The sequence below is a fragment of the Triticum aestivum genome, chromosome 3A, assembly GCF_018294505.1.
Source record: "Triticum aestivum cultivar Chinese Spring chromosome 3A, IWGSC CS RefSeq v2.1, whole genome shotgun sequence".
NCBI lineage: Eukaryota > Viridiplantae > Streptophyta > Magnoliopsida > Poales > Poaceae > Triticum > Triticum aestivum.
The window spans coordinates 205,722,147-205,749,699 of NC_057800.1; the positions used below are offsets into that span (position 1 = coordinate 205,722,147).

At 44.1% G+C, this 27,553-nt stretch overlaps 1 protein-coding gene and 1 long non-coding RNA gene across 14 annotated transcripts; both read left to right on the forward strand.

Annotated features, from left to right (window-relative positions):
- Positions 1 to 6,414: 6,414 nt before the first annotated feature.
- Positions 6,415 to 9,997, forward strand: LOC123060972 (uncharacterized). 4 transcript variants are annotated; one of them, XR_006428397.1, is made up of 3 exons: positions 6,415 to 8,161; positions 8,246 to 8,946; positions 9,441 to 9,997. It is a non-coding gene; the product is annotated as an uncharacterized lncRNA (long non-coding RNA). The 4 variants fall into 4 exon arrangements; XR_006428395.1 differs by having other exon boundaries at positions 6,415 to 7,632; positions 7,782 to 8,161; positions 8,246 to 9,993; XR_006428396.1 differs by having other exon boundaries at positions 6,415 to 7,068; positions 7,165 to 8,161; positions 8,246 to 9,993.
- A 10,302-nt stretch (positions 9,998 to 20,299) lies between these two features.
- On the forward strand, positions 20,300 to 27,294 carry LOC123060973 (uncharacterized). Of its 10 annotated transcripts, none has more exons than XR_006428402.1 (8): positions 20,300 to 20,896; positions 21,749 to 21,838; positions 22,338 to 22,458; positions 22,691 to 23,537; positions 23,628 to 23,802; positions 24,458 to 24,583; positions 24,905 to 26,202; positions 26,699 to 27,294. XR_006428402.1 is itself a non-coding variant. In XM_044483850.1 (6 exons), the coding sequence occupies exons 3-6, from the start codon at positions 23,462 to 23,464 to the stop codon at positions 24,726 to 24,728; spliced, it is 438 nt and encodes a 145-aa protein (XP_044339785.1). In that variant the 5' UTR covers positions 20,300 to 20,896; positions 22,338 to 22,458; positions 22,984 to 23,461; the 3' UTR covers positions 24,729 to 24,790. The 10 variants fall into 10 exon arrangements, 3 of the variants coding, with proteins under 3 accessions (XP_044339785.1, XP_044339782.1, XP_044339783.1); XR_006428401.1 differs by having other exon boundaries at positions 22,984 to 23,537; positions 26,699 to 27,291; XR_006428400.1 differs by lacking the exon at positions 21,749 to 21,838 and having other exon boundaries at positions 20,301 to 20,896; positions 22,691 to 22,738; positions 22,984 to 23,537; positions 26,699 to 27,291.
- The last annotated feature ends 259 nt before the right edge of the window (positions 27,295 to 27,553 follow it).

The following is a 27,553-nucleotide window of genomic DNA, read 5'->3' on the forward strand; positions in this document are numbered from 1 at the left end:
GGCGAGGCCTAGGAAGGGGATGACGCGGAGCCGGGGAAGACGTGGCAGTGGATGCCCACGCGTAGAGGAGTACGAGGGTTCACTGGTTCGCTGCGGTGTGAGGCTGCCATCGCCATAGAATAACAGGGGGTGTGGGTGAGTAGAGGGATGGCCTGGCCAGCGGTGGGAGTAGTAGGGGGCGGTGAGGCCTCCGCTGCATCACAGCCGGCCACGGGAGGGAGGAGCACGAGGCACGACCGGCGCTGGTTTGGGCGGCTGGAGCAAGAAGACCAGAGGTTGAAGAAGCACTACGGCCGTTGGATGGACATCGTACGGTCACTGGAGCTAGAATCGTGCATATTGACTAAGATGACAAAACCCTCCATCCCCGTCAACTTAGTTGGCCCACAAGTCAGCCTGCCACTATACTGGGTCCCAGCTAACAGGGGGAGTATTCATTTTTTTTGTGCATAATAAGGAGGCACCTCCTTGCGTGCAAAGATATAGCTGGTGGGTCCAAGCTGTCAGCGGGGGTAACATTTTTTTCGCGAAATACAGAGGCCCTTTCGGTGGGTCCCTGATGTCAGGTGGAGGAATCATTATTTTGCGCGTAATAAGGAGGCATTTCCTTCCGTGCGGCTGTGGACCCAGTTGTCGGCCTCTCCACATACAGTCCACTTCAGATGCATGTCGGTCATTGACCACGTTGACCAGGCCGCGCCGAGAGCACCAGGGCGGTGGACGACGGTGAGGCCTAGGAAGGGAACGACACGGAGGCAGGGAAGACTCGGCAGTTGTTTCCCACACGGAGGGGAGTACGACTGTACGAGGTTTTACTGGTTCGTCTGCCGTCGTTAGAGAATAACAACAGGTGTGGGTGAGTAGAGGGATGGCTAGGCCAGCGATGGGAGTACGGTGGGGCGGTGAGGCCTGCGCGCCAGCAGAGCCGGCCGCGGGGAGGAGGGAGCAGGCAGTCCCGCCGGCGCTTGTTTGAGCGGCTGGAGCAGGATGAGCAGAGATTGAAGAAGCACGACGGTCGTTGGATGGCGATCCAACAGTCACTGCTTGTGTGTCAACCTTTTTTTAGGAAAGCCTCAAATCTGTGGAAAACAATATACAGCCCATCTGCCATTATTTCTAATAATTTACAGCCCATTTGCTAATTCTTAAGGTTTTTTGGAGCCCATATTCTTTTTGTTAGCATTACAGCCCATATTGTGGACACGGTTAAAAAATTATACGAAATTTTGCATATTTCGGTGCGGTCCAAACTGTTTTTAATCCCGAAATTTCGACTCACATTCAAACTGATTTTAAAAAAAATGTATATCAATATAAAATCCAACAAATTCTCCACGCATAAAAATTAATGTAATTTAAAATCTCAAAATGAAAAAAGATATTTGAAACTAATTGCCGGTTTGATGTGTTTTAAAAATGTACAGCTCATTTCTCATTACTGATAGGCCATTTTCTCGGCCAGCTGAATGAAGCTCTCCTCGTCTTGAAAGATTTGCAGCCCAACAGGCCTGACAAAGCGACTTACTTGGCAAATCACAAAAAACTGGGCTGTGGCCATGGACCCAGCTGTCAGTCCATTTATTTTTTTAGTTCATTTGGTGGGCTGGGTGAAACAATGATGTAGCATCTATGCAGCCCGTTTAAATCCCATTTGCATTTCTCTCGAAATCCGCAGACTTGCTGGGCTGGGTGAAAATATCATGTTGGGCCAGACGGGGAAAGTACTGGGAGAAAACTCAGTTTACATCGAAAAAGGAAGTGGGAGAAAATTCAGACACCTGCTGGGTCCACCTGAGGAGGGGAATATGTTGGGAGGAAGGAGATTCAAAGCACGGCAGCCGAGTGAACTAGTTTTTTTACGGACAAGTGAACTAGTTTACATACATAAGCAAATAGCCACTAAAAAAAGCAACCAGGTTAATGGGTTCTTAAAATAAATATTTCGGACAAAACAAATAATTACAACACACAGGCTAATGCATGAAACACTCAGATGATAAAGGTGCTTATAAACAGATAAAGTACAACATCTAGACCTTCCTGGCACATGTTCAGGTCGTCTTCTTTCATGTTGGAGTATCAGGGGTCGATGATGGTCTCAGCGAGGTCAACCACGGAGTCCTTCTCATGCCCGTTTCTGATGATCTTGTATTGCTTCTGGATGTCGACAAGCTTGTTGCACCAGATGGCCGAATCGTCGCGTTCTTCCTTCTCTCCACCGTAGCGAAGGTGCAGTCGGCGCTGCCGATGAAACGGGCGAATGCTCTAGAACCTGGTGCAGCCATAGGAATGAGGCGAGGCAGAGCTTCACCGAGTCTGTATCGTTGGTGTACATCACATTCAACTTGGTGCAGCCATAGGACTGAACGGCGAACTCAAAGGGGAACTCCTTGCTGAAGTCCATATCCAGCAGGCTCACCCCTCGGATCGCCATTGGAGTCTCTTCGAGTGAACGAGTGTGTAGGCGGCGGCAACAGTTCGATTTTCAGCTCTTGGGGAACTGGATTCAATAGTAAGCTGAGTGTGTAGAGGCGACAACAGTTACGACCCCTCCCTCGTCCGCTGCACGCCCGGCAGAAGATGCACCCTCGGCCACACGTCGGTTCACGAGCGGGTCTGTATTGGTACTGTAATAACAGGAGTTAGTGGTCACTTTACTTAAATTTAATTAGCTTTAATAGAAATTTATACTTAAAACAAGCAATGCATTCGCTCGTTCTATCAGTGCCACAGGATCAATATGCACAACAATTAGAATTAGTATTCTCAGGACGCACACGATCAACACATTTGTCGCACTTCCACAAAGATAATACTACCAACTTTGAACTGTTTGTTATGGTTGTTGTCCTCTACATCATCATGCCGTGTTTCCCAGCTTGCAAGATTTAGAACCAACAAATAAGATCCAAATAATAAGTACAACAAAGATGCCTACACATCTCATTGATTCCCAGCTTGCAAGATTCAGAACCAACAAATAAGATCCAAATAATAAGTACAACAAAGATGCCTACACATCTCATTGATTCCCAGCTTGCAAGATTCAGAATCAACAAATAAGATTCAAATAATAAGTACAACAAAGATGCCTACACATCTCACTGATTCTCAGCTTGCAAGATTCAGAACCAACCCATTAGAGCCTTTTGATAAAGTGAATATCGGGATTAAATCCATCTTGGCTAGCCATGTCATACAATCGAAGAACTTGGCGAATGCTCTTGACCGTCACAACATCTGTAGTTGAGTATTCCTATTTGCACAACATGTTTGCACAGCGCAAACAAGGAGACAGGAGAGCATGATTTTGCTTTAATAGCGGCCTCCTTGAACTCAACCTCCAGCTCTACTTGGATGAGGTCTGCCTGGACTTCCATGATTCAATTCATGCGCCTTTTTCTGCAGTTCACCTGAAATGAAGCAAAGATTGCATCATTCAGCTAGCAAGAAGTACTTGCTCTTGTGAGATGGCAGGTTCTTCTTTAGTAGTTGCACTACAATTGAGGAGCATTAAGGTTGGCTGTCCGGCTCATGTAAGGTGCAATTATAATTTTCTTATCCTTTTATGCAGTTCCACTAAAATAAAGTGCCATTGTGGTGACAGTGACGGCTCCATCTTGCAAAGACTAATAAAATGTTGCACGAGATTACCAACAGAACTTGACGAAGATTTTGGAAACTCCAATCACCATTTTGTGCAGTTCCACCAAAATTGAGAGATGTTGCCCACGTGACATTTTAGTTGAACTGCACAAGACACTCATTCCAAAAAAAGTGTTTTGTGCAGTTCACCAAAAGGTCACAATAACAACAAGGTGAAATGGATGTCCCTATCTGCACAAAAAGATAGAAAGTAAACAGTTGCTGGTCAATAAGAATATACGAAGCATATACAAAATGAAAATAAGCATCTTAATTATGTTCATGGCAATCATGCAAGGACAGTAGACATTTTAAAACGTCAGCAATGCTTCATGTTAGCAGAAGCATTACGATCAACAATGAGATTCCTCAAATATGGGATTAATTTAATGGTGGCATTGCTTGTTTACCAGACACAGTAAATCAACACCAGCTAAAGAGTTGGTTTAAGGGCATGGGACTGTGGGGACACCAGGACACTCAGCAGCCTAAATGAGCAACTTACTTATCATACTGGGGAAAACAGCAGGAGTGCCATTGTACTATGTGAGGGCAGCAAATCTAATCCTGGAGACCTTATACTATGTGAGGGCAGCAAATCTAATCCTGGAGACCTTTTACTATGCGAGGGCAGCAAATCTAATCCTGGAGACCTTTTACTATATGAGGGCAGCAAATCTAATCCTGAGACCTTTTACTATGTGAGGGCAACAAATCTAATCCTGCAGACCTTTTACTATGTGATGGCAGCAAATCTAATCCTGGACATACTCTGTTGACTTGTCCACCAGCCGCCACTTTCTATCCTTTTTTCAACCAATAATAGATCTGTTCCTTATCCAGTTTGTACTGCGTTTTCCATTATTTCCCTTTTCAACCAAGAGACCGGTTGGGTATCCGGTCTCTACTACTTTCACCATATTATTTCCTCTTTGAATCAAGTCCTAGATTCATGCTACAACTTTCACCCCTTTCTTCGTTGTTTGAACAAAGCCCTAGATTCGAATGCATGAAGTAGCTTTACCTCTAATAATACTAAAATTTTAGGTGGCTTTGGAAGAGCTGATGGGAGTAGAAAAAGATGCACATGCAGACACGTGGGGAACTAGGGCAGTAGATCAAGGCCGCTTTCGAAGAACTTATACCCGAGGGTCACCGGGATGCCGGCGGCGGCAGGTCGGATCTGCGGCCTACCCGGTAGGGTGGAAGAAGGGTCGGAGGACCTCCCGAGCCGGCCATGTGTCGGAGAGAACGACACGGGCAGAGGATCGGGCCCCTTCGGCAGCTGTGGGTTTCCTCCCTCGGCGGCGATGACCGCGCGAACGATGCACCTTTTAGTCCTCTACACACATCGGCCGAAGGGATCCGGCCGGATCTGTGACCAGCGGTGAGTAGAGAGAAAATGTCGCTACCGCTGTCTTATTTATATGTGGAGAGAATGAGAGAATGAAGAGAGCAACCCTAGTAAAACAAGCGCTCAGGCCCCTGCGTCCATATATAGTGGAGTGATTATCTTTTTTCTCTCCACAACAAGCGTTTCAATTTGTGTACGTGGCATTAAAGAAAAGAAACTCTCTATTTAAGGTGACTACTGTACGACTCCTACTTACTTCTACTAGTAGTACTACAGTATTGTTCACTTGTGCTCGCCGCCCCTCCATTCATTGAACTAGATGATCCCCCGCACGTTGTTGCGGGGATATTTTGCAATATTTCAATGATGTTTTTGGTGATATGAAAGATCAATATTTGAAATAATAATTTTTTAAATATATAATAATTAAATGTAAATCTCATAATATAATGGAATTTTACATGCATACATGGTTGCATGTTGAAGTGGATTTTTAATATGCATAATTGCATGTTGAGGTGGGCCTTTTCCTATGCATGTTTTATGATGAGGTGGCATGCTTGCATGTTGAGAGAAGTATGTTAGTGGGGGCTAGCTATTTAGATATAGAAGATAACCCCACGGGTGAATAAACATACAGTAAGTACTGTATTTATATAGAACGAACAAGCTCGAACTATTTTCACGTAGTTAAAAGTTGAGGGCGGGGCTTTTCCCGGGCAGTACGCGCGGCAGTTTTCGGGTAGGGCCAGAAAACTATTTTAATTTTTTTAAAAAACTTCAAGACGGCCACATAGCATGGAGCCGACCCCAACGATTTTAAGCTTACAGGCACGGTACACGATATCCTAGACTACTCTACACATGAAACTGCCATACGAGCGTGCGGGCTGCGCTTGGCTCTTCGCCTCTTTGGGAAGTCGAACAATGATGGAATACTACTGCACTGGAGGAGTACTACAGTATGCTTCTGGTCATCTGACGCCGATTGAACTGCTGCATGTCCACCGCGTGCGGGAGGGAGAGCGTGTAGCGAAAGCTTCTCCTAGTCTTGCCAGCCACCACGCTCATGGGCGAGGGAGGGATGCTCCTGCCTTTGCGTGCATGACAGGTGGGCCCGACAGGTGTGTGGCCAACCTGTCATACAGCCAAGGGCAGGTGCAGTTAAGTCCGCGAGGGAGAGGATAATCAAACTTCTCGTTGATGTACGAGTTGACGCGACACATCAAAGCACTGCAATCGATATATCTAACATTATTAAGAAGTTGCTCCTCACTTCTACCTATTCTCTCAACATGCACACTATCCACATCAGCTTTATGCCACCTCATCAATCAGATTGCAAAATCAGCCAATGAAAAATCAGCCAGGCGTTGAAAAAAAAACAGTTTTTTTCTTCTACCACAGCAGCCGCTCATCCCAATCTCTTCCCCATCGCGCACGGCCGGCCTCCTCATCGAATCTATAGCGCTGGGCTACCCTCCTCCCTCTGGTCTCCTTGCTGCGCCCACGGCGAGCTCGCCTCACCACCGGAGCACCTCCTGTCTGGTGCACTTCCTCCTCTCCTCCCTCCCGTCTACTCCTCCCTTGTCGTTGCGCCCTGCCATGCTTCCGCCGCACCACAAGCAGAGCGCCGGCTGTCTGCCGCACTTCCTCCTCTCCCTCCTCCGGTCACCGCCACCCGCTGCGCCCACGACCATCCACCGTGCCCACCAGGCGCGACACAAGCATAGCGCTGGCTATCTGTCGCGCTTCCTCCTCTCCCTCCTACCGCTGCGCCCACGGCACCCACGCATCCACCTGCCCACCATGCATGCCGCCACCCCTGTACGCCTCCTCCGCTTCCAGACTGACTCCCGGTCCCACCTTCAAGCCGTCGTCGCTGCTCACTGAGCCATTAGCAGCTCCCCTCACAGCACACTTCCTAAGCTCCGAGCCTGACGCGGGTCGTCCGCCATGGTCACCTGCAGCGTCGTCCGCCATGGTCACCGTGCACCCAGAATGGACCCTCTGTAAACCGTTCCTCTGCTCCACGACGTGGATGGTGAGGAGCCCGATTCAAAGGCAAGGTGAGCACTTCCGCATTTACTTCACTGTTGCTCGCTAGGAGTCTGAAGCTGGAAGCTGGAGATCCTCAAATTTTTTGTTTGCTGACATCAAACCAGCCCACTTTGTGGACGCCTTTGCAGCCCAATGCTCCAAATGGCCCATGTTGTTTATCTTCTCCGATGCCATCACTTAAACCCTTCAGCTGCTGGTCATTAGTGATTGACGCTTCGCTTCCTCTCCCCATGATCTCTGCAGAAGAAACTGATGGATTCATCTTTAAATTCGGTGCTCCACCTGAACTCACTTTGTACTAATCGTCCTCCATACGGGTGGGCGTCCTCCATACCGCTCATACCCGTACCACTGGTGAGAAACTCCCTCCCCTCTCCTTCTCGACATTCCCTATGACGTATTGATCTATGTCCGTGATTCAACCTCGCGCCGCCGGCTCCCATCCTCCTCCCTCTCCCACAACGGCCAGCGACGCATGTGTTCGTGGCTCCAAGGACCAACTTGCTTCTTCCGCTTTGATCTGAAGATGACGATCCGGAGGAGGCCCACGACGGTGTCCCGTTTCTTCTCTGGTAAAGCTCTTCTTTTCTTCTGAATAAGGCTTTTGTCAAGTTCTTGTGCTCTTCTTTAATTATTATTTTGATGAAACACAGCTAGATCGCTATTTTCATTCATTAAGAACGGGAGCACACCTCAAAATGAGGGAAATTTTTTGTTACAGACCCACTGTGCAAGGTCGAAGGAAATAAGAAGGATGAATTACAGTATGAGTTTAAGTAGGATTAGATGATTAGTGATTGAAAGCTGCAAAGCGGCAAAGGCCTGGACTGGTTAAACTTTTCTTATCCGTGATTACCCAGCCACCGGACACTCTTGATCTAACCTTCTGCAAGGTGCCCAGCTCCAGAACAATGGAATCACACTTATGCAGGAACAACGAAGCTTCGAGATTGAAAATACGGTCAGTTCGCTCCATCCATATGCTCCACCAAATAATCATGACCATGGACAAGAAAGTGTGCACTCGGCAATCAGGAATATAGTCCAGAGCATGCAGCCACCAGTCAATCAAGCTAAGATTATTCAACTGCGTAAAAAATGGTATGTCTCTCTTGCGCCTCACCTGCCATACATTTGCATATTCCGCCGGCTGAACCTGACCTCGCTGTCACGGGATGTATGTAGGTAGTGGTACAAAGATAAATGGTGGGGTGTGAAGCAGCTGGTGGGTTACGGGGTATACCATCATCGCATCACACGCCGTCGCCATCCGCTTACATGAAGGTTTCAGAAGCTCCCTCTTGCCACCACTGTTATCTTTTGTCTATTTGATTAGCGCTGTTCTTTCTCTTGAATATTTTAGCTATTAGAAATGTTGGATCTCTTGGTATTTGCCCATCGACCTGATAAGTCGTACCTTTTTGATAAATAGTTTGGTAAAACTACATCATTCAGTTCATTTCTTGGATCACCTCCAGTAGTAGTTAATTTTATTTTTTAAATCAAATGGAAGTTTTCATAGAAATTTAAAGACTGCATATATTGGTCCAGATATTGATTATACATTACATATGAGAGGAAATTGCAGAGTGCCATAAACAACCTGCTGAAGTCTATGATTACAGAGAGGTGTAGGCGTGTAGCCATGGTGGTGATATTGTCTGATTGTGAAGATCAGGGGCGGAGCCAGATTTGGAGCATGCTCTGGGCTGGCAATTGTCAATTTGCTTTTAATGTTAATCAACACATTTTCTCTCTTATCTCTATACATCTTTACTGGCGCTATCAGCGATACTGCAGGGTTACCATGATACGTGATTTTCACAGAAACATGAAAACGAGAGTACATTTGCTTCGGGATGGTGAATTTAGGAGGAGACATACCAGTAAGTACTCTCTTACCTTAATAGCATACCAGTAAGTACTCTCTTACCTTAATACCTGATTAAATCGCTCAAATTAGCATCACCATGCTATTTATTTGCTCCCTTCATGTATGTTGTAACTCACATGCATACAAGTTATAGTTCTCGGAAAAATTTGGAGTTCCCACCGCCTGCTGGTACCCTGTCTTGCTACCTACTGTGATTATCCTATATAATTTTATGATTATTATTTTTCCATGCCTTCTGTAATTATGTTTGCATTATTTTCCATCCCATCAATGGAGGGCTGGAGTTTCATTATTCATTTTGTCATGCACAACATCAAAACAAAACCAAAAGATAACATCAGATTGTAGAGCAATTATTGAGCACTATAAGTTGTTTCCCTAGCTCTATAGGATGTCGTGCACACTTCATGTTTAAAACTTTCCTTCCAATTGTCGAAGAACAGGTTGCATCACTGTCATGCCTCACTTTCGCATGGCATCTTGCAGCTTCCACTCATCGGCGATCTTAATGGAGTGGCTATGAAACAAAAATATTAGGAGTAAATATGAAGAGTCTTTTCTCCCATTTCAGTTTCTTTGAAGAATCAAGAATGCCAAGTACAACACAAATTCTAATTGTTGCTTTGCTACGAATGAAAAAGATAAAATCATTAGAGTAGGGAACTTCTAGACAAGGTACAACCTACATGTATAAATCTTTGAAAAAAGTTATCATGCCAGTATATGTAAATAAAATTTAGTTTTTTTCACATTACTACTTCCTTCGCAACTAAAAGAACTTAATAAATTTATGCTATTCATGCACATTACTGATAATTCTCTTTATCTTTGTGCATAAATATATTTGTTCAACATTTCAATATGTATTAATAATCATTCATACAGTATATGTTTTTTTCGAATCTACTCATAGAAACCAGAAAGTCCCGCAGCAACGCGCGGGGTATCATCTAGTTTCAATAATTTGCGTGTGTGACTCCCAGATGCAGAGGCTGGGGGTCATCATCCTCCTTTTCAAGAAAAAACAGACGCGTGTGTGAGAGGACGAGTGCGTGCGTGCACCTCTTCTCTTCCTGTATAACGTACTACTAAACTCAGAGTACAAGTTCTTGTGGGTGGCATGATGGTGCATGTGAGAAGTCCCGAGAGATAGGTTTAATGCGTCTGAAAAAAAGATTAGCCTAGAGCTCGCCATGGGGCTATTATTTTTCTCAAAAAATTATGTTTATCAATGCATTAATTGTAATGCATGCATGCATAAAGTACATGCATTGATCAATTTTCTCTTAATATTTGCATGCAATGATTTAATGCACCTTGGAATCTGAACATGCGTTGGGGAACAACCAAATTGAGCCTTATAAAATGAAAAAACTAAAATTTTGAGATAAGCCCTATAAAATCGGAAAGGAGGGAGTAGAAAAAGAAGTACTCCATCCGGGAATAGTGCCGCACTTCGAAACTAGAATCGGCAATAAATTTTGAGCTTGCGTCTCGTCACATTCTAAATTACTCCATGCTATATTGAATTGCAAACCTGTTCACACCGATCACAACCTAAACGGTTTCCCACTTAGGAGCGTATTAGTACTTGGTTATAAATTAGTATGCCAAGATGACTGCACATTCCTCTTCAACACCTCATCCACAAAAACAAAGTCATTCAGCATCTTTCCCTTGCATCTGCCATGGCCAGCGTGAGTTCTGGGTCGAGAGGTTGCCATCAGGGAGAGGCGAGGGAGAGGCGAGCATGGAAGCGGAAGCACAAGAGATGTCCTGCCGCGCTGTGAGAGCAGCCGACATGTCCCGCCTCGCGGAAGTAGCAGCACAGAGGTCCCGCCGCGCCGCTGAAGCAGCACGGAGGTCCCGCCGCGCCATCGATGCAGCAAACTGGTCCGGCCGCGCCACGGAAGCAGCAGAAATGTCCCGCCACGCCACGAATGCAGCAGAGATGTCCCGCCGCGCCGCGGCGGCCTGGGAAAATTTCTCGCGGGCAGGCGATGACTGTTACAGGTGCATGCATGCGATCGTTCATAGCCAGATGGATCAGATCTACGGCTCGGCGAGGTTGCAGGACAACATGATAGCCTCATTTGAACAGGCTACCGGCATCATCCGGCAACTAAGGGAGGGTAATGAGAGGCTTCGGGCCGAGCACGACCTGCTGAAGAAGATCGTCTGAAGTGCAGACCAGCAGGAGGAGACCAGTGCCTTGTTGAAGAGGACCGGCGTCATCGTCAAGAAACTTATGGACGAGAATGACATGGTCCGCAACGAGCGCCAAAGGCTGGTGGAGGAATCCGTGGATGTTCTGAAGCAGCGCTTTGAGGGCACGAAAGAGCTTATCGCCGCTCGCCGCGGAGACTAGTTTCCTGGTTTCTTTTGATGTAATAATTGGTTTAGGATGTGGATTGTGTCGTCGGTTGTGAAATGTTGGGTTCTAGCGCGGATGTTTGGCCTTTGTTGGCCTCTTGGGATGTTGCGATTTCAATCTGGTAGCTTTTAGTCCTTCGTGTTAGGCTGGAGTTGTGCTGAACTTCTTGTGAATTGTGGTGGTTTTCAGTAATGAAAATCAGAAGGGGCAAGCCCTTCTTTGATGAAAAAAGAAAAATTAATCGTCATTATATATTCATCAGTCTTGCTATAAGTCGAAGTAGATGCTATATAGGTCTGTCGGATCTTACATCAAGATCCGTGCTTTCAGATTTCCTTTTTTCTCTCTTAAATCTCAGTCGAGTGAGACATAGCCACGCCATTAAACAGATGCTCGGGCGCCATTAATGGAGAACTTGGGAGAGAGCTGGACGGCAGATGGAGGTCAAAGGGCTCTCCTCCCGATAAGCACAGACAGGGGTCTAATCGCACGCCTCTCGTACTCAAATAGCTACCCTGCACGGCGCCTCCTAGCTAATAAAAAATGGGGACGCGTGGTGGCACGTAAATGGTACTAGTAAGTAGAACGTCCACGGTTTCAATAATACTTGTGTTTCCGATTGTAACGTGACAGCACTTGTTTCAAAATGACTTTGTTGATTGTTAATGTGTGCGCCTTCGCAAATCGGACTGCAAATTTACCACAACATGTTGGTGCCATGTCATGGCACCAAGCCAAGTTTCATTATTTTCATGCGTGTTTTGGATTTACAAGAATTAAAAAACTAAGTTTCTCAATGTTTCCAAACCAGCCACGACGCCCAGAATTTTGAATTTCATTCCCATTTCTTGCATGGAACCTAGAAATTTACCCGAGGACACACATGTGATTTTTCAACCAACTTTGGTGCACTGGAACATGTGCTTGTATTTAAAATTTGAATTATGCACACAAAGGTGACACGTTCCCTCCCAGAACCACGAGCCTTCTTGAGAGAAGCTCCGATTTGCAAGAAGCTTATACCAAAATTTGTTCCTATTCGACCAATTTTTTTTACCACGACATGGTACTACCATGACATGACACCATGCCAAGTTTCAGGATTTTAAAACCAAGTTTCTCAATGTTCTCGACCGAACCACGATGCCTAGATGTTTGAATTTTATTCTCATTTTTGCATGGGACCTACTCCCTCCTTCCATCTATATAGGGCCTAATGTGTTTTTCAAGACAGCCTTTGACTATTAACAAGATTAATATCACATGAGATGTATACTATGAAAATTATATTATTGGAAGCTCCTTTGACATACAAAATTGAAGGTATGCTTTGTGTAAGTTTCATGTCATATATTATTGCTCTAACGTTTGGTCAAAGTTAGCCTCAAAAAATGCATTAGGACCTATATAGATGGAAGGAGGGAGTAGAAATTCACCCGAGGACACAAATGTGATTTTTCAACCAACTTTGGTGCACGGGAGAATGTGCTTGTAGTTCAAATTTGAATTATGCACATTAAATGACCAAAAACTCAATTAATGTGTAAATAAGGCCAAACGAAGCCGGAATAATTCCAAAATTTAACAGGGCACTCATGTAGTTCTATGTTGCCTTTGTAAATAAACTCAAGGGGGGCAATGTATATCGTTTCGCACTCAAAGGTGGCACGTTCCCTCTCAGAACCATGAGCCTTCTTGAGAGAAGCTTCGGTTTGCAAAAGCTTATACCAAAATCTGTTCCTATTCGGCCAATTTTTTTTACCACAACATGGTAGTACCATGACATGACATCCATGCCAAGTTTCATGATTTTCAGACGTGTTTTTTATTTACAAGAATTTTAAAACCAAGTTTCTCAATGTTCTGGGCCGAGCCACGATGCCCAGATGTTTTAATTTTATTCTCATTTCTTGCATGGGACCTAGAAATTCACCCGAGGACACAAATGTGATTTTTCAACCAACTTTGGTGCACGAGAGCATGTGCTTGTAGTTCAAATTTGACTTATGCACATTAAATGACCAGAAACTCAATTAATGTATAAAAAACGACAAACGAACCCGGAATAATTCCAAAATTTAACAGGGCACTAATGTAGTTCTATGTTGCCTTTGTTAAGAAACTCAAGGAGGGGGGGCAGCGTATATTGTTTCACACTCAAAGGTGGCACGTTCCCTCTTAGAACCATGAGCTTCCAAATCTTCCCAAATTTTACCACAACATGTTAGTGCCATGACATGACACCATGCCAAGTTTCATGATTTCCAGGCGAGTTTTGGATTTACATGAATTTAAAATCAAAGTTTCTCGATGTTCTCGGCCGAGTCATGACGCCCAGATGTTTGAATTTCATTCTCATTTCTTCCATGGGACCTAGAACTTCAACCAAGGACACACATGTGATTTTTCAACCCACTTTGGTGCACCGGAGCATGTGCATGCAATTCATATTTAGGTTATGCACATTAAAAGTCCAGAAACTTAATTAATGTATAAAAAGGCCAAATGAACCCGAAATAATTCCAAAATTTAACAGGGCACTCATATAGTTCTATGTTGCCTCTGTAAATAAAATCAGGGGGAGACAACGTATATCATTTCGCACACAAAGGTGACACATTCCCTCTCGGAATCACAAGGCTTGTTGAGAGAATCTCCGGTTTTGCAAGAGGCTTATACCAAAACTTGTCCCAATTCAGCCAAAAATTATACGTATGAAAACAGGGTTTAGATTATCCCAAACATCTCGCTACCTAGACCAATAATGTACTATGATTTGAATTCAACATAAAATGGATACAAATATTGGAATTGGAGAGCGTATGGTACATGTAGTTCATAGTGAAATATGATTACTGCTATATGTATGTTTTTTGTTATTAAGATAATATTTAAATTATTGTATAACTTGACAACAATCGTATTCAAATAAGGAAAATTGATTCAAATTTAGTCCATATGGTAGACGACAATATATATGTTCACATGGTGGAGTAAAATGTTCATATATGATGGAAGATCAAAATGTACGACTACATCAATTATAAACCGCAAGGTCACCTAACGATATATTCGAATTCAACATAACGTGGATTCGAAAATTGAAATTCGAGATCATGGCATCTGTAATCATATAAAAAGGGACATTACTCTTTCTTTGGTGGGAATTGATTTGTTTTTTGTTGTTGTTGAGGGAAGTGCGAATCGATTTGGTACTGTGCAGGGTAATCTTGTTCTCCCGATTTTTTTACATTTTTCTTGTAGTTTTTTCAATGGCATCTATAGCAATATAGTAAAAGGGGACATGACTCTCATGTGTCTTGTATGAATTGTTTTTTTACACGTTAAGTTTGTTCTGCCGAACAAGGAATCTGCACTTTGTTATCCCGAAATTTTCAAGCTCGAGTATCTTTTGTCTCACCTGGTTTGAAACTCCCGCTTCTTCAACCCACGCCACGCCTTGTTATCCCGAAATTTGGATGCGCGCGAGAACTCCCTCCTCATCTGAAATCGCTCCCGCAGCCCAGACACACGAAATCCCCCTTCTACCCCTCAGCCGGAAATGATGCTCCACGTCGCGGTGTCAAAACCGGTGGGGGTACGCTGTAACTTACCCTACATTTCGGAAAAGCACGTCCCTAAGCTTGGCTCCCCCTCCCCCTTCGCCCCCATTCGTACACCGAGGCCGCCAAAACCCGCGAAACCCCACGCTCCTCCATCGGCCTCCCGACTGCCGCCCAGCCGGAGACTCTTCCCCGACTACGTCGTCCACCGCAACAGCTCGCCGTCCCTCACCCACCGCACCGGATGAGGATCCGTTGTCGATCTCGTCGTCCTGCCGGATGAGCCGCCCCGTCCTCCACCTCCAAGGAGATGCCCCGACGTTTGCCTCGTCTATCATGCCACCTCAATCCCCACAGCGTCGTCTTGACCTGCCCCACCAGAACCGCAGCACCCTCACCAATTCCTTCGATGAAGCCGAGGCCAACTCGGCGCCACCAAGGAGGTTCTGCACTCATCGCTACATTTTATCTTTTATTCAATCTCATGGGGCTGCCGGTGCTCGATACCGAGCAGACATGGCGTGTCTCCATCGACGGCGCTGTCGCCGGCCACATCATCCACAGCGTCTCTCCCCCATGTCGTTGCTTCCTCAGCGGCGACTTCCACAACGGCACTAGCTACAGCTGCTCCGGCTCTCGCTCATGCTGCGGCTCTGTTCTTGCTGTCGGTCGCGCTGCTGCACTGCTCCTGCTTTCGTTCGTGCTGCTGCTCTGCTCTTGCTCTCGCTTGCGCTGCTGCTGCTGCACGACCTCCGGCAGCTACAGGAGTTGCTGCTTTATCGCTCACTCACGGTGCTACTGCACGACTTGCTCTCTGCTAGTGCGTTCCCCGCTCGAGCGTCTACTGATTTAGATCACTGCTTCTCTGCCACTAGTGCTCGAGCGTCCTAAACATCTATTGCAATGCTCTGTTACTAGTTCAATCAGTTTCGACAGTAAAATTCAGTTTCTACTGTGAAGTTCATTTTCTTCAGTTAAGTTCAGAGTGAACAGTACTTACATCATCTGTCAGAGCGGCCGTGGCACGGCTGATGCGTTTTACATCTAGCACTTTTTGGTGATGTATTTTACATCATCTATTGCAGATGATATTAGGGTCCCACTTCAGATTAACATTGTCTGTCTTGTCATGCTTCAGCCTCGTCGCCATACACCTTAGCGGAGCTGCTCCAACGACGGAACCGTCCATCACAGCGGAGCAGTACCCTCGGCGCCGTTTCCAGAGGCCTCAGATCTTCTTCCCCGCCTCCAATAGTCAAACCAGCATCATCACCATCCTCCATGTCCAACCCAATGATGCTGAAGTCCACAAGGCTATGCCAAAGAGGTTGTACACTCGTCGCATCACTTTGTTTCTCCATTCCTCTGTTCTTCCAATTCATGTGAGCCAAACACTCAGGTTGACTGAAATCCTATGTTTCCAAATGCTCTGTTTTGCACGTGCGTTGCTATCTTATTCCTGTGTTTTCCTGTCCCTGCGTTTATAGAATCCTCCAATTCTAAGGAGCCCTTACAGATTTACTTCATTTTCAGATAAGCGTCAAAGAAAACTCTGTGTGTTATGTCCTGCTCCTACCGTGCCATCATCCACCCCACCTGAGGTGCACCATCGACATAAGCGTTCACTACAACAGAGATCCCCCTGCAGACTTCCTTTCGCCGCCTCAGATCATCTTCCCCGTTGCCGTCAGCCACACCAACTGCATTACCATCATCGACTGAGCAGATGAACCTGAGGACTACACAGTTCCGGAACAGAAGTCGTAGTCTTTCGTGTTTGCTTACGTTATACATCGGTTATTATTACCTGCTACTTTATCGTTCAATCTTGAGTTTTGAATTGCCCATGGGTCTCATATCGAGCCAGCAATGAATAGTATCTGTCTACTATTTGGTTCATCTGGGGTCTTCTATGTGGTTCATGTTGGGTGGGCAACAAACAATAGATGATCCATTGTCTATCTTTTTAAACTGAAGCTATAATCTACCTGCTATCATTAGTTTTGGATCCATCCACTCATTTTCTACCATCAGTCTTGATTTTTGCATGCACCCCTTAGGCCTTACAAAATCTAACTATTTTTTTATTATGCATGTCAGATATTATACACAATCCTACTGAACATGTAGAGAAAAAGAGAAGACCGTTGCGTGCGAATATAATTTCATGCAGACGCCGCTCCATGGTGGGTGAAGTGGCCCCCTCCTGCATTTCCAGATTGTATTCCAGAGGAAGATAACTGTTCAGATGGAGATTCAAAAGGAGCCGACCATGCCTGTTTACCACCTGAGGTGTTTTCTCTAACCTGGCATGCTGATGTTGGTCATATCATGTATATGGCGCCTTGCATTCCTTACATTATACATCTTATATGTCATCAGCTTAGTTTAGATTTGCTTTGTGTGAATGCCACCTGTTTGGTTTCTATATCATACTCCCACCATTCCTAAATATTTGTCTTTTTAGAGATTTCAACAAGTGACTACATACGGAACAAAATGAGTGAATCTACACTCTAAAATATGTGTATATACATCCGTATGTGGTAGTCCATTTGAAATCTCTAAAAAGACAAATATTTAGGAATGGAGGGAGTATATGGGAATTATGCAATGCCATCTTCTTTAGCCAGGCATCATATACGTGAATCATGCAATGCCATCCTGTTTAGCCAGTCATCGTATATGTGAATTGTATCGTGCCATATTTTTTCCATAATGTATTCCATTTGTCAACAATGTTTATACATTCATCTACTCTTCCTGTGCATCAGCCATTTGAGTCGGTCATGGGAAAATCTGGAGTGAAAACAAGGTCTTCTGAGCAGTTAGTGCTACCTGTCGATGCGGATTTCTTGTTGGTTATAGATAGCTCCTTAGAGGAGGATTCAGAGATAGATGACCAGTCATATTCCCCCCCTGAGGTGCGTGCTCTAACTTGGCTGGGTTATATTGCTCATATCATGCATATGGTGTCTTGCATTGCCACGCCATCTGCTTAGATTAGACATGCTTTGTGTGAATGCCTCTTGTTTGCTTTCTATATCAGATATGTGAATTATGCAATGCCATGTTTTTCAGCCAGTTATCATATATGTGAATTATGCATCGCCATGGAGCCAGGCATCATATATGTGAATTATCTCATGCCATCTTTTTTTTCATTATATTCCATTTGTTGACAATCTATGTATATTGAACTACTCTTCATGTGTATCAGCCATTTGAGCCGGTTATGGAAAAATCTGGAGTGAAAACAAGTTCTTTAGAGCAGGCAATGGTACCTGTTGAAGCATATATCTCGATGGTTACAGGGAGCTCCTCAGAGGAGGATTCAGCGACAGATGACCAGTCCTATATCCCACCTGAGGTGTATGCTCTAAGTTGCAATGTTTATATTTCTCATATGATGCATATGGTGTCTTGCATTGCTTAGTTTAGACATCATATGCACAATATTGAATTCTATCTGCTTAGTTTAGAGATCATACATGCGAGTGCCAGCTGCTTAGTATATGAATCAATTTTGTCAATTATATCAATTATACCATGCCATCCTGTATACTTAGACAACATGTATGTGAATTATTTCATCCCAGCCTATTTTAGAAAGACATCATATAGTTTTGTCATGTCATCCTGTTTAGGTACTCATCATATGTTGAATTATGCCATTATATCCTGTTAAGTTATCCATCATATATCTGCAACTGTGTCATGCTATCCTCTTTAGTTAGGCATCATATATGTGAAATTGTGTCATGCTGTCCTGTTTGGTTAGACAACATATATGTGAATTACCACATCTGTCTATCATACAATGTCTGTACGTTCAATTTCTTTTCTTGTTTATCAGCCATTTGAATTGGAGGGGGTGATGGCAGTATCTAAGGGAGCAAAAACCCGTTCTTCACAAAAGACAGTGCTACCCGTCGATGCAGATAGAACCATGGTTGTACTGGCCCACAAACTAGCCCCACCACACATAATCGAGACTCTTCCAGATTGCACACTTACATCGTTGGGCAGAGAACCAGCTACAACCCATCTAACGCAACCCCAGCGGATAATAACCCACTTATAGTTGACAAAGCACCATGTCCACCACAGAGTACCCCCACACGAGCAGTTTGTAAAGCTACTGAAGTGCCCAAAGCACGAAGACCACCACAGCTAACCCAAGCTCCACCTTTAAAGCAGAAGAGCAACTGTTCTTAGGTCAGATTCCGTAGCTATGGTCCATACTGCTTTGCTGTTGTATCACTGTATTTACTCATACCAACTACTTTCGAATTTGAAGGATACAATTGAAACTCCAATGGTGTAACAGGTATGTTTTAAACCTATTTCTTTAACTGGATTGCTGTTCTAACTTCTTGCTCTAGGTTGATTTCAGTTTAAGTTGTATAAACAGTTATGTTCTCATGTGATGCACATTACAAGTACTGCCAATGCTGTGTAGTTTCTCACACTTATATTCCGTCTATGCTGCTGTGTCTTAAAAATATATGAGTTGAACTGTGTCTCTATCTTGATTAGGGAACATAAACTAGAATGATATGGACAATACAGTGACCATAGTACATGGATATATGATTGTTTCATGATGTTCTCCTGTCCACCTTACTACTGAACTGGTTTACCAAAATGAGTTTTGTATACTACAAGCTAAACCTATGATGTGTCTGCTTGTTTCTCTTGTAGTATGCAAACAAAATATTGGAGAAGAGCACCCCACTATGCAATGGTAGAGAAAGTAATGCAGATAAGGTTCAAGATAGTGAGACAACCCTGTTGGTCTCCAAGAAAGGTGATAAAAACGATCTTGTAGACAGTGAGAAAACCCCACAGTCCTGCGTTGATGTAGTGTTCGAGTTACTGGCCAGTACCGCTGGCACAAGCTCTTCGAACTCGCTGCCTGAATCACTTCGGCTTCTTCAGTCTCAGCTACAAGCTGAAAGGCATCAGTCAGTTGTGCTGCGGCAAGAAGCCGAAGAACTGAGGAAGCCCCTGCAAAATTCAGATGCGTACTTTCTTGTGCAACAACAAGCGCTGGAGGATTTAAGCGCCAAACAAGAGAAAGTTAATAAGCTTGCTAAGCATCTTGCCAGCATTATGGGTACCTAGGATATTGTTTCTTGAACTCTTCTGAAGTGGTTTTAGTTCTGGACTTGTTTTGCTGCGGTGTTTATATGCTGCTTTGTTCCCTATATTTGCACTGGTGGCGAACTTTGATGCCCAGTGAATGTAATCTCTACTCCTAATGGAGCAGTTGGTAGTCTCGCTTCCAGGTTTTTTTCGTCCCATCATTTTCGTCCGGTTTATTTTCGTCCTCAATCCCACCTCCCTCTTCCCCGTACCAAAAAGAAAAACCAACCAAAACCACGTAAAAACGGAGCGATGCCTCCAGTCCTCGCACGCCTCGCACTCGCATGCCTCAATGAAAAAAGACCAGCGAAAAAAGACCTACGAAAGAAAAAACAACGACAAAAAATCAGGCGACTCGCACGCACGAGCGAGGCCTATCCCGTCGCCACCGCCCGACGCCGCCAGCCCCGTCCTCCTCCCTGGCTCCCGGCGCCGCCCGCCCCCCATCTCCTCCTGCGATCCTGGCGTCGCCCCGCCCCACCTTCTCCCTCACTTCCGGCGCTACCTATCGATCCCCTCGACGACACAGAGCCGCCGTCCTCTCGTGCGATCTCGCAGCCGCATCCGCCAACGCCGATCCGGGCAGACGCGGCCGTCGTGGATCACGAGGATCCGGATGATGGGGGCGTGGAGATGGCCATGGATCTGTTACGGCGACGACGGCGCCGGATCCGCACCCGCAACATCCGGATGGAGGCCGGCGACGAACCCTAGCCTAGCCGTCAGCATCGGGATCCAACCCCTTCTCTCGGTGTTGGGGCAAGGCGTATGGGGGTGCTTGTTGCGGCGGTGGACCTCGACCCGGCGACATCTGCAGCATCTCCCTCCCGTCGGGCTGCAGGACCTGTACGCCCAAGGTACGCCTCCTCCTCCTTCCTTTCCCCTCCCTACCAAAACTGCAGCTTGCTGATGTGTCGATTAGTGGTAGTGATGGATCTAGGATGAGGATAAACTGGCGAATAATCCATCTTGAACTGGCCTGCATGTTTGGTTGAGCATATATACGCAGTGTGATTAAATCTCACTAGCAGTCTACACAACACTTGATGGGAGTTTGAAAATAACAGCAACAACAGCTATCTAATCCTCCCGCCTAGCCTGCATGTGAGGAACGAATCAAGCCCTTGTGTCTGTCTCTCTCAATGTGTAAAGCAAGAGCAATCTCTCCCGCCTAGCCTAGGATACATCACCCGTCATGGATCAGCATCCCCAGGACGCCGCCGCCGCCGTGGATCCACTGCCACGCACAGCTCGGGCCCAAGCTATGTGCGCCCTTTGTCTGGATGTCGATCGGGGGCGACGTGAGGAGGGACAAGGTAGAGAAAGGGGGTCAGGTTAGCGCCGCAGTAGAGGTGAGTGAAGGGGCCGGGGTTGCGTCGCCCCGAGATGCGCAAGGGAATCAGAGCTGTGCAAAGCGGATTCATCAGAGCACTTCGCTCCCGCTGCCTTTGGCCTAATGCTTAGATGGATTGATGCGTAAGTTTGAATCCTTTCATTTTTCACTTCTCTAATGGGTGGCTGATGGCTTAATGCTTTGATGGATCGATGCATGCTAGAACTGGCTGATATGTGCGTGTGTGTGCACATTTTTTCTTTTCATTTTTGGAGAGATTGGTTCAGCTTCTCTGTTTATGGATTTCTTCTTTCTTCTGTCTGTGTTTGTCACCCTGTTGCTGAATGATCTGGTGATTTTTTTTTCTTGTGTGCAGAGATGTGATGTATGCACCTCATGGTACACATAGGGTTTTGATTTGCTTTCCTTGACTGCAGAAGATGTTATTATGATGAGCCAGGTCATGGTACACAGGCTGACTAAACAAGCTTCTGTTGTTTTATTGTTGGTCGTTCCCGTCCACTGCTGCCAACAGTCAATTTTCTGCAGGGTTTTTATTTCTTTCTCTTCCATCGAAAGCTCCTTTTTGCCACTGATTAATTAGTTGATGCATGTGGAGATTTTCGATACTAGGAGAACCAAGTTTAAACATGTGCAATTCCATCTATCTAGCATCAATGTCGGGTGAGGTTAGACTACAAGAAAGACTAGATATTAAGCTTGTTCATTCTATCTACACCTTTTGAATCTGAAGTCACTACTGTTGTAAATAATGCTACTTGAGTACCTGGTTGATTGGTTTTGTTTATTGTGGCATTGAGTAGCCTACTACATTAGTGGTGTCAGCTATATTTTGTAAGTTTGTTATCGATTCAATTTAGTTATTTGTGTGTGTGATTGAAAAATAATGGTTTACATATGAATTGCTACAGTTTTATATAATACTCTTTGATCTGTGCTGCTAGGTCTGCTACTGCGTGCATGACAACATGAGGTGTCGCAATCGGTGCGGTATGCTGGTGATAGATGTTCTCGATTGTGATGCCCAAGCCTGTCTGCCGCAATTGTGTGTTCGTTACTGCTGAGGTTAGAAAAGCATACATCAATTTTTCTCCTGCAATTGTACGGTCGTTTCTGCTTTAGTTTAGAAAAGCATAAAACTGAGTTATTTTTGCCTTTGGCAGACAGTCATCCTACTTCGTAGTAATCTTGTGCCTTTCGTATTTGCATACTAATCACGAGCCTTTCCTTCATAATGCTAAATTTTGAATTGCTTTGGCTCTATAATTTGTTTGAACTGATCATTTAAGAATTTCAGATAAGCGTATCCAGATCTTTTGACCCTTCCACGAAAAGGTGTAACATGGTAAATTTGTCGCAACAAGCAGCATGGCATTCTTGATAGCTTTTCTCCCTATTATGACTTGCATCTTTCTACCCTGCCCCAAATTAAATTTGATTGGGACTGTTTGATTGAATGTCAAATAAAGATCAACTTTATCTCTGATCGATTCATGGAAATGGAAGCTGAATAATATTCTGATTATTACTTGCATGCTATATTCACTGTTTTTGGTTTAACAACTTGCAAGTGTTTCTTTTAATCCGCAGAAAAAGGACTCACGGGTGGACATCTGCTATAAATTACCTAGGCCTGGTCATCTGCGTGAGTTGCATCTGTCATTTTTCTTCCCAGGTAGAACATTAGTTTTAATTAAAAACAAGGTAGAACATTAGTGTTCTCCACAGTTTGATGGGAACACTTTGACTTTCTGTAACCCCTAGATTTGGTATTTCCTGATGATTGCTTGCGGTTCTTCTTACTTTCTGGTATAAATAGAGAAAAATGAGGATATTGTAATTATTTTAGAATGTTCAAGATTTAGGTGTCCATACTGTGCTAACTATGGTCTGAATTGTTTTGGGGAATCATGATGTCATGTCGTGATTACACAATTCCAAGCTGTGGTTCAGAAGCACACTTCGCTAAAATACATGCAATCGTTTTTTTGGGTTTTCTTCTCACAATATATATACGTAAATCATGTAATTTGCAACCTTGGTAAGTGCACCTCGAGCTGGCTGAAACATGCCTGTTCCAATCATGAACGGACATGAAGGCAGCCGGTGGGATTTACTATTGCGTCTCGACCTACTCGGAGCAGGTACGATGAATCCCTTGCACTCTCACTTCTCAACTTGATTTGGTGTGCCTTTTGTGTTGATTTTGGTGTGATTTACTTTTTTACTTGTAGGAGAGGCCAGGCTGTGGCAGCCGCGGTCGTGGCGTCGTGCACGTGGCATCGACGCAGGTGAGAATACATCTATGGTAGTCTCGTGGGCCGAGCGTCAAGGTGATGGTAGCCGACCCTCCACGCCCCCTCTAGGGATGGGAAGTGGCGGGCAGAGTACCTCCCCCGCGCATGTCAGGTTGCTGATCCACCCCTAATTCCATTATACACTGCTACATCTTATCTGTCATCTACTCACAACATTGCAAGATGTGGCATGTCCTAAGACGATGAGATTACAAAGATTGAGGTGACAGAATCTAGCTGTGTCATGGGCAAGCCGGTTGGCACCATTGTGACATGACATCAGTCGTGTGCGTTAAAATCACGAATGACGGCGCTTGCTTTCATAACCTAATATACTTCTCCCACATGGAAATTATATAAGTATAGTTGTTTATAACTGTATGCACTGGACATGTGTTCTCTCTCAGTAATGTGCATGTTTGCTCCATTACTCATTTACCCATTCTGGTAATTTTTTCTCTGAGTTTTAGTCCACAAACCAATGTTTAGTCTCTGGAAGAAAGTCAAGGTATTATGACGTGTGTGTGTGTCTATATATAAACAAAGAGATATATATGTCTCATATCCTATAGATTTTGGTCTGCCTTTTTCTTTGCTTACGGAGATGCACCTGATTAGTTTGTTTCACCTGTTTGATAAATAGTATTTTTCACAATATAATTTTATTTCACGGTGTCTACTCAACAAATTGCTTGTGAGTGTGTGTTTTCACAAATGGTGCAGAATAAACTCCCAACTAAATCGTTGGATATGTATATAATTTGCAGAGTTGCAAACACTTTCAATTTCAACTGTGTGGTGATCAAGACATTCTGTGTTGCTTGGACAACCGAGCTAAGACGGCGATGCCACCACCTACTTGTATCTGTACAGGAACTCCGGTGATTATTTCTGTGAGTGCCTAAATATATATCCTCTGCTCTCCAAATGGTAGTGTTTGAGGTTTTCATTTCTCCCCCTTCCAGTTCTGCTGAGCACCTTCAATTCCCCTTTCCCCAGCTCGAAGGAATTGGCGCCTCCGTTAGTGACCCCGAGTAGTGATGCAATGATGTATTGTTTGATCTTCTCCAAAGATTTTCAAATAGTTATACTTTGATTCAGAGCTCGTTGTGTTTTACTGTATATGCAGTTTGTTCTTATGAATTTCTCCGAGTAGGTAGATCCTTTAGGGTTACTAACTTACTATGAACAAATGTTTTGTCTTGTTCGTGTAGTTTCCAAAAATGAAGAAGCTTGTCGTTCAACCGATGACAAAACACCTAGAGTACGTGCAAAAATTACTACTTCCTCATTTACAGCAAACTCATTGATACGACAAAGGCAAAATTTTGGGTGGCAAGGTATATGATTAGATCATGTGTAATCTTCTAGATGCATTTTTCTATTCTTCCATTGTGTTCTTTAGACATGCCTCTTTTTGTTATTTTACATCAGTTAACTGAAGTTCATATTATTCCTTTATCTGATTGTAGCTTCAAAGTTTGATTACAGCAGAGTCATTGATACAACATACACAGTTTGTGAATTTACCTACTACTACGAGTTACGTCATATAGCAATGTTTTCTTGCCTAGAAAAATATTACATGAAAGGCCTAATGTCTTGTGAATGTGTATAGTAGCTACGAGTAGGTGGTCAAACTGTACACCTTTAAAGCATGAATAAGGTGCTAGCTTATGTGCTGCAGTTGCTTTGCATTGTTCAGATGCAATGTGTTTTCGCTCAGCGGGAGCACTTCTTCTGATTATTTATAATTTTTAGTTTGCTTCTTATAATTTTAAGACAATTTTTGCGACTTGGAATGTATAGCATCCCCCTTTTCTCACTGGAAATGACATGTAAGAACAAACCAGTTCCAGTTCTGGCATAGTTCTGATGGTTGAAGTGTATGTCTATATGATTTAGTATATGCATGGGAGTACCCGCTAAACGATGAAGCATATTGTGTCGTGTTAGCTCCATCTAGCTTTATTATCTTGAATTATGTATCTAGATTTTGTATGTTGTATTCCCTTTCACCGCGTCTACATACTTGATGAAGCTTTTTTCTGATTGCAAAGTATGTGCAAGTCAGTAGTGAACACTCTATATCGTTGTTCTTGTTCCAGAAAAGCAAGATTCAGCAATTTCCGCAACATTTCATGTCCGTTCCATGTAGTAGTTTTTGCGGAATTATATTGATGATTTCCTTTTACCTTCAGATTTGCTTAGTTTTCTTAGCAAACACAAAATGCTTTGCGTCTTGAAGCATTGATAGAAGCGAACATAATTCATGATACAAGCCTAATACTCTGAAAATATTTTTATGGTTCACTATTCCTATGAGGGGAGTGAGTGGAGACAGCCATGAGTGGCTCAACATGTCGAGCAGCGGCCGCCTATGAGGGGAGTGAGTGGAGACGCGCAAATATGTGTGGTGGAGGGGCAACGGAAGCTTGAACGGAAGATTCGTCGCCAACATCGAAGAAATCTATGGCCTGATCGACCCTAAAGCTCCTGCATGGACATGAAGGTGTGTCATTATTAAGAAGTCCAGTCTTTGGAAACTCAGCAAGCTAGGAAATTCTCTCTCGACAATTTTGTATGTACTTGGGAGCATTGCTAATTTCTGTCAACACGAATGATATCTGGATTATTTATATAGCTACCATGCGCTGAACAAATTGTTGGATTAATGTAACACTCCTGAATAGATTGGTGTGTGGGCCATGTCATTTCGTTTGGTTTACACTACCATAATCATTTTGTCAGTGTCTGATCTATTAATACTTATTTGAGAGAAAATGCTTCCAAAATGTTATCTTGACAGCAACATTGTAGCTATTTTTCTCCGGCATGTATGATAAGCATAGGTGTCAATTTTGGATACATGATAGATTGTTAGCTGTTTTGATTCCATATTTTAACGACTATTGAGAATTATGATGGGCTTGTATTAGAGGACTAGATTGTTGCAAATGGTTATGGTGTGAATCTGATTCATACTAAAGGGACTCTTGTGGTTGCAGGTGACCGGGGGCAGATTGCCGACATTTGCCACACTATGGGCAATCTATGTGATGATCTGCTCTCCGCAATCAAAGCCAGGAATGAGCGGCAAGATCTCTTCGGGAATGGCTGATGAGGAAGAATTGACTGCGGGGGAATGGTGGATCTAGGTGGAGTTCGCTTTAGCCAGTGAGGGACGAGCTTTAGTTGTGTAGGGGAAGGGAAGCCACATGCATGAGTCAGACATAATAAATCGGCTCGAAAATGACTCTGTTAGTCCAGAATCTCGTCTTAGACGACCCATATGGTGGTCTGACATTCGATCCGGTGTGAAAGTGCCTCACATAGTCATGTTTCATGGACTTCAGATGTGGGCCATATTCACTGTTCAAAAGAAGCATACATAGATTATTAGTGGCCTATGTGTGTTGGGCTGTAAATCCCGGGGCAACTTGATGGGAGGGATAACGAGCACACATGTGCTCCAACACATAATAGAGTGCATATAACATGGCTTTCTCACGACTTTATGCCACTAATAAGAAGTCCTTCCATTTTAGATCATGAGTTGATGAAATTTATTCCTCAATATATATGATAATTTAGGATGTAACCAAATCTCTCATTTTTGACTTTAAACAAATCGTACTACATTCTTAGATAAATGTGCTTTGAATAAACTATTTTTTATCATAGACATATTTAAACAGTTGATCAAGTCTTCGGTCAGCATCACATGTTCATTCGATGGAATGTGACTATGTCACAATCTTGGTGCAAAAGTTTGCCTTGAAAACTAATTGTATAGACAGATGTCACCCTGAATTCTTATCTCTCACACGGCGTTTGGTATCCTTTTATAGGGCACATAAGTT

Bases quoted from the DNA above. Each gene is read 5' to 3' on its own strand.
- LOC123060973 (XM_044483847.1), top strand. From the start codon at position 20,332: ATGAAAAAAGACCAGCGAAAAAAGACCTACGAAAGAAAAAACAACGAC. The intron at 20,897-22,337 runs GTACGCCTCCTC...CTGTGCTGCTAG, and splicing joins GCAGGACCTGTACGCCCAAG to GTCTGCTACTGCGTGCATGA.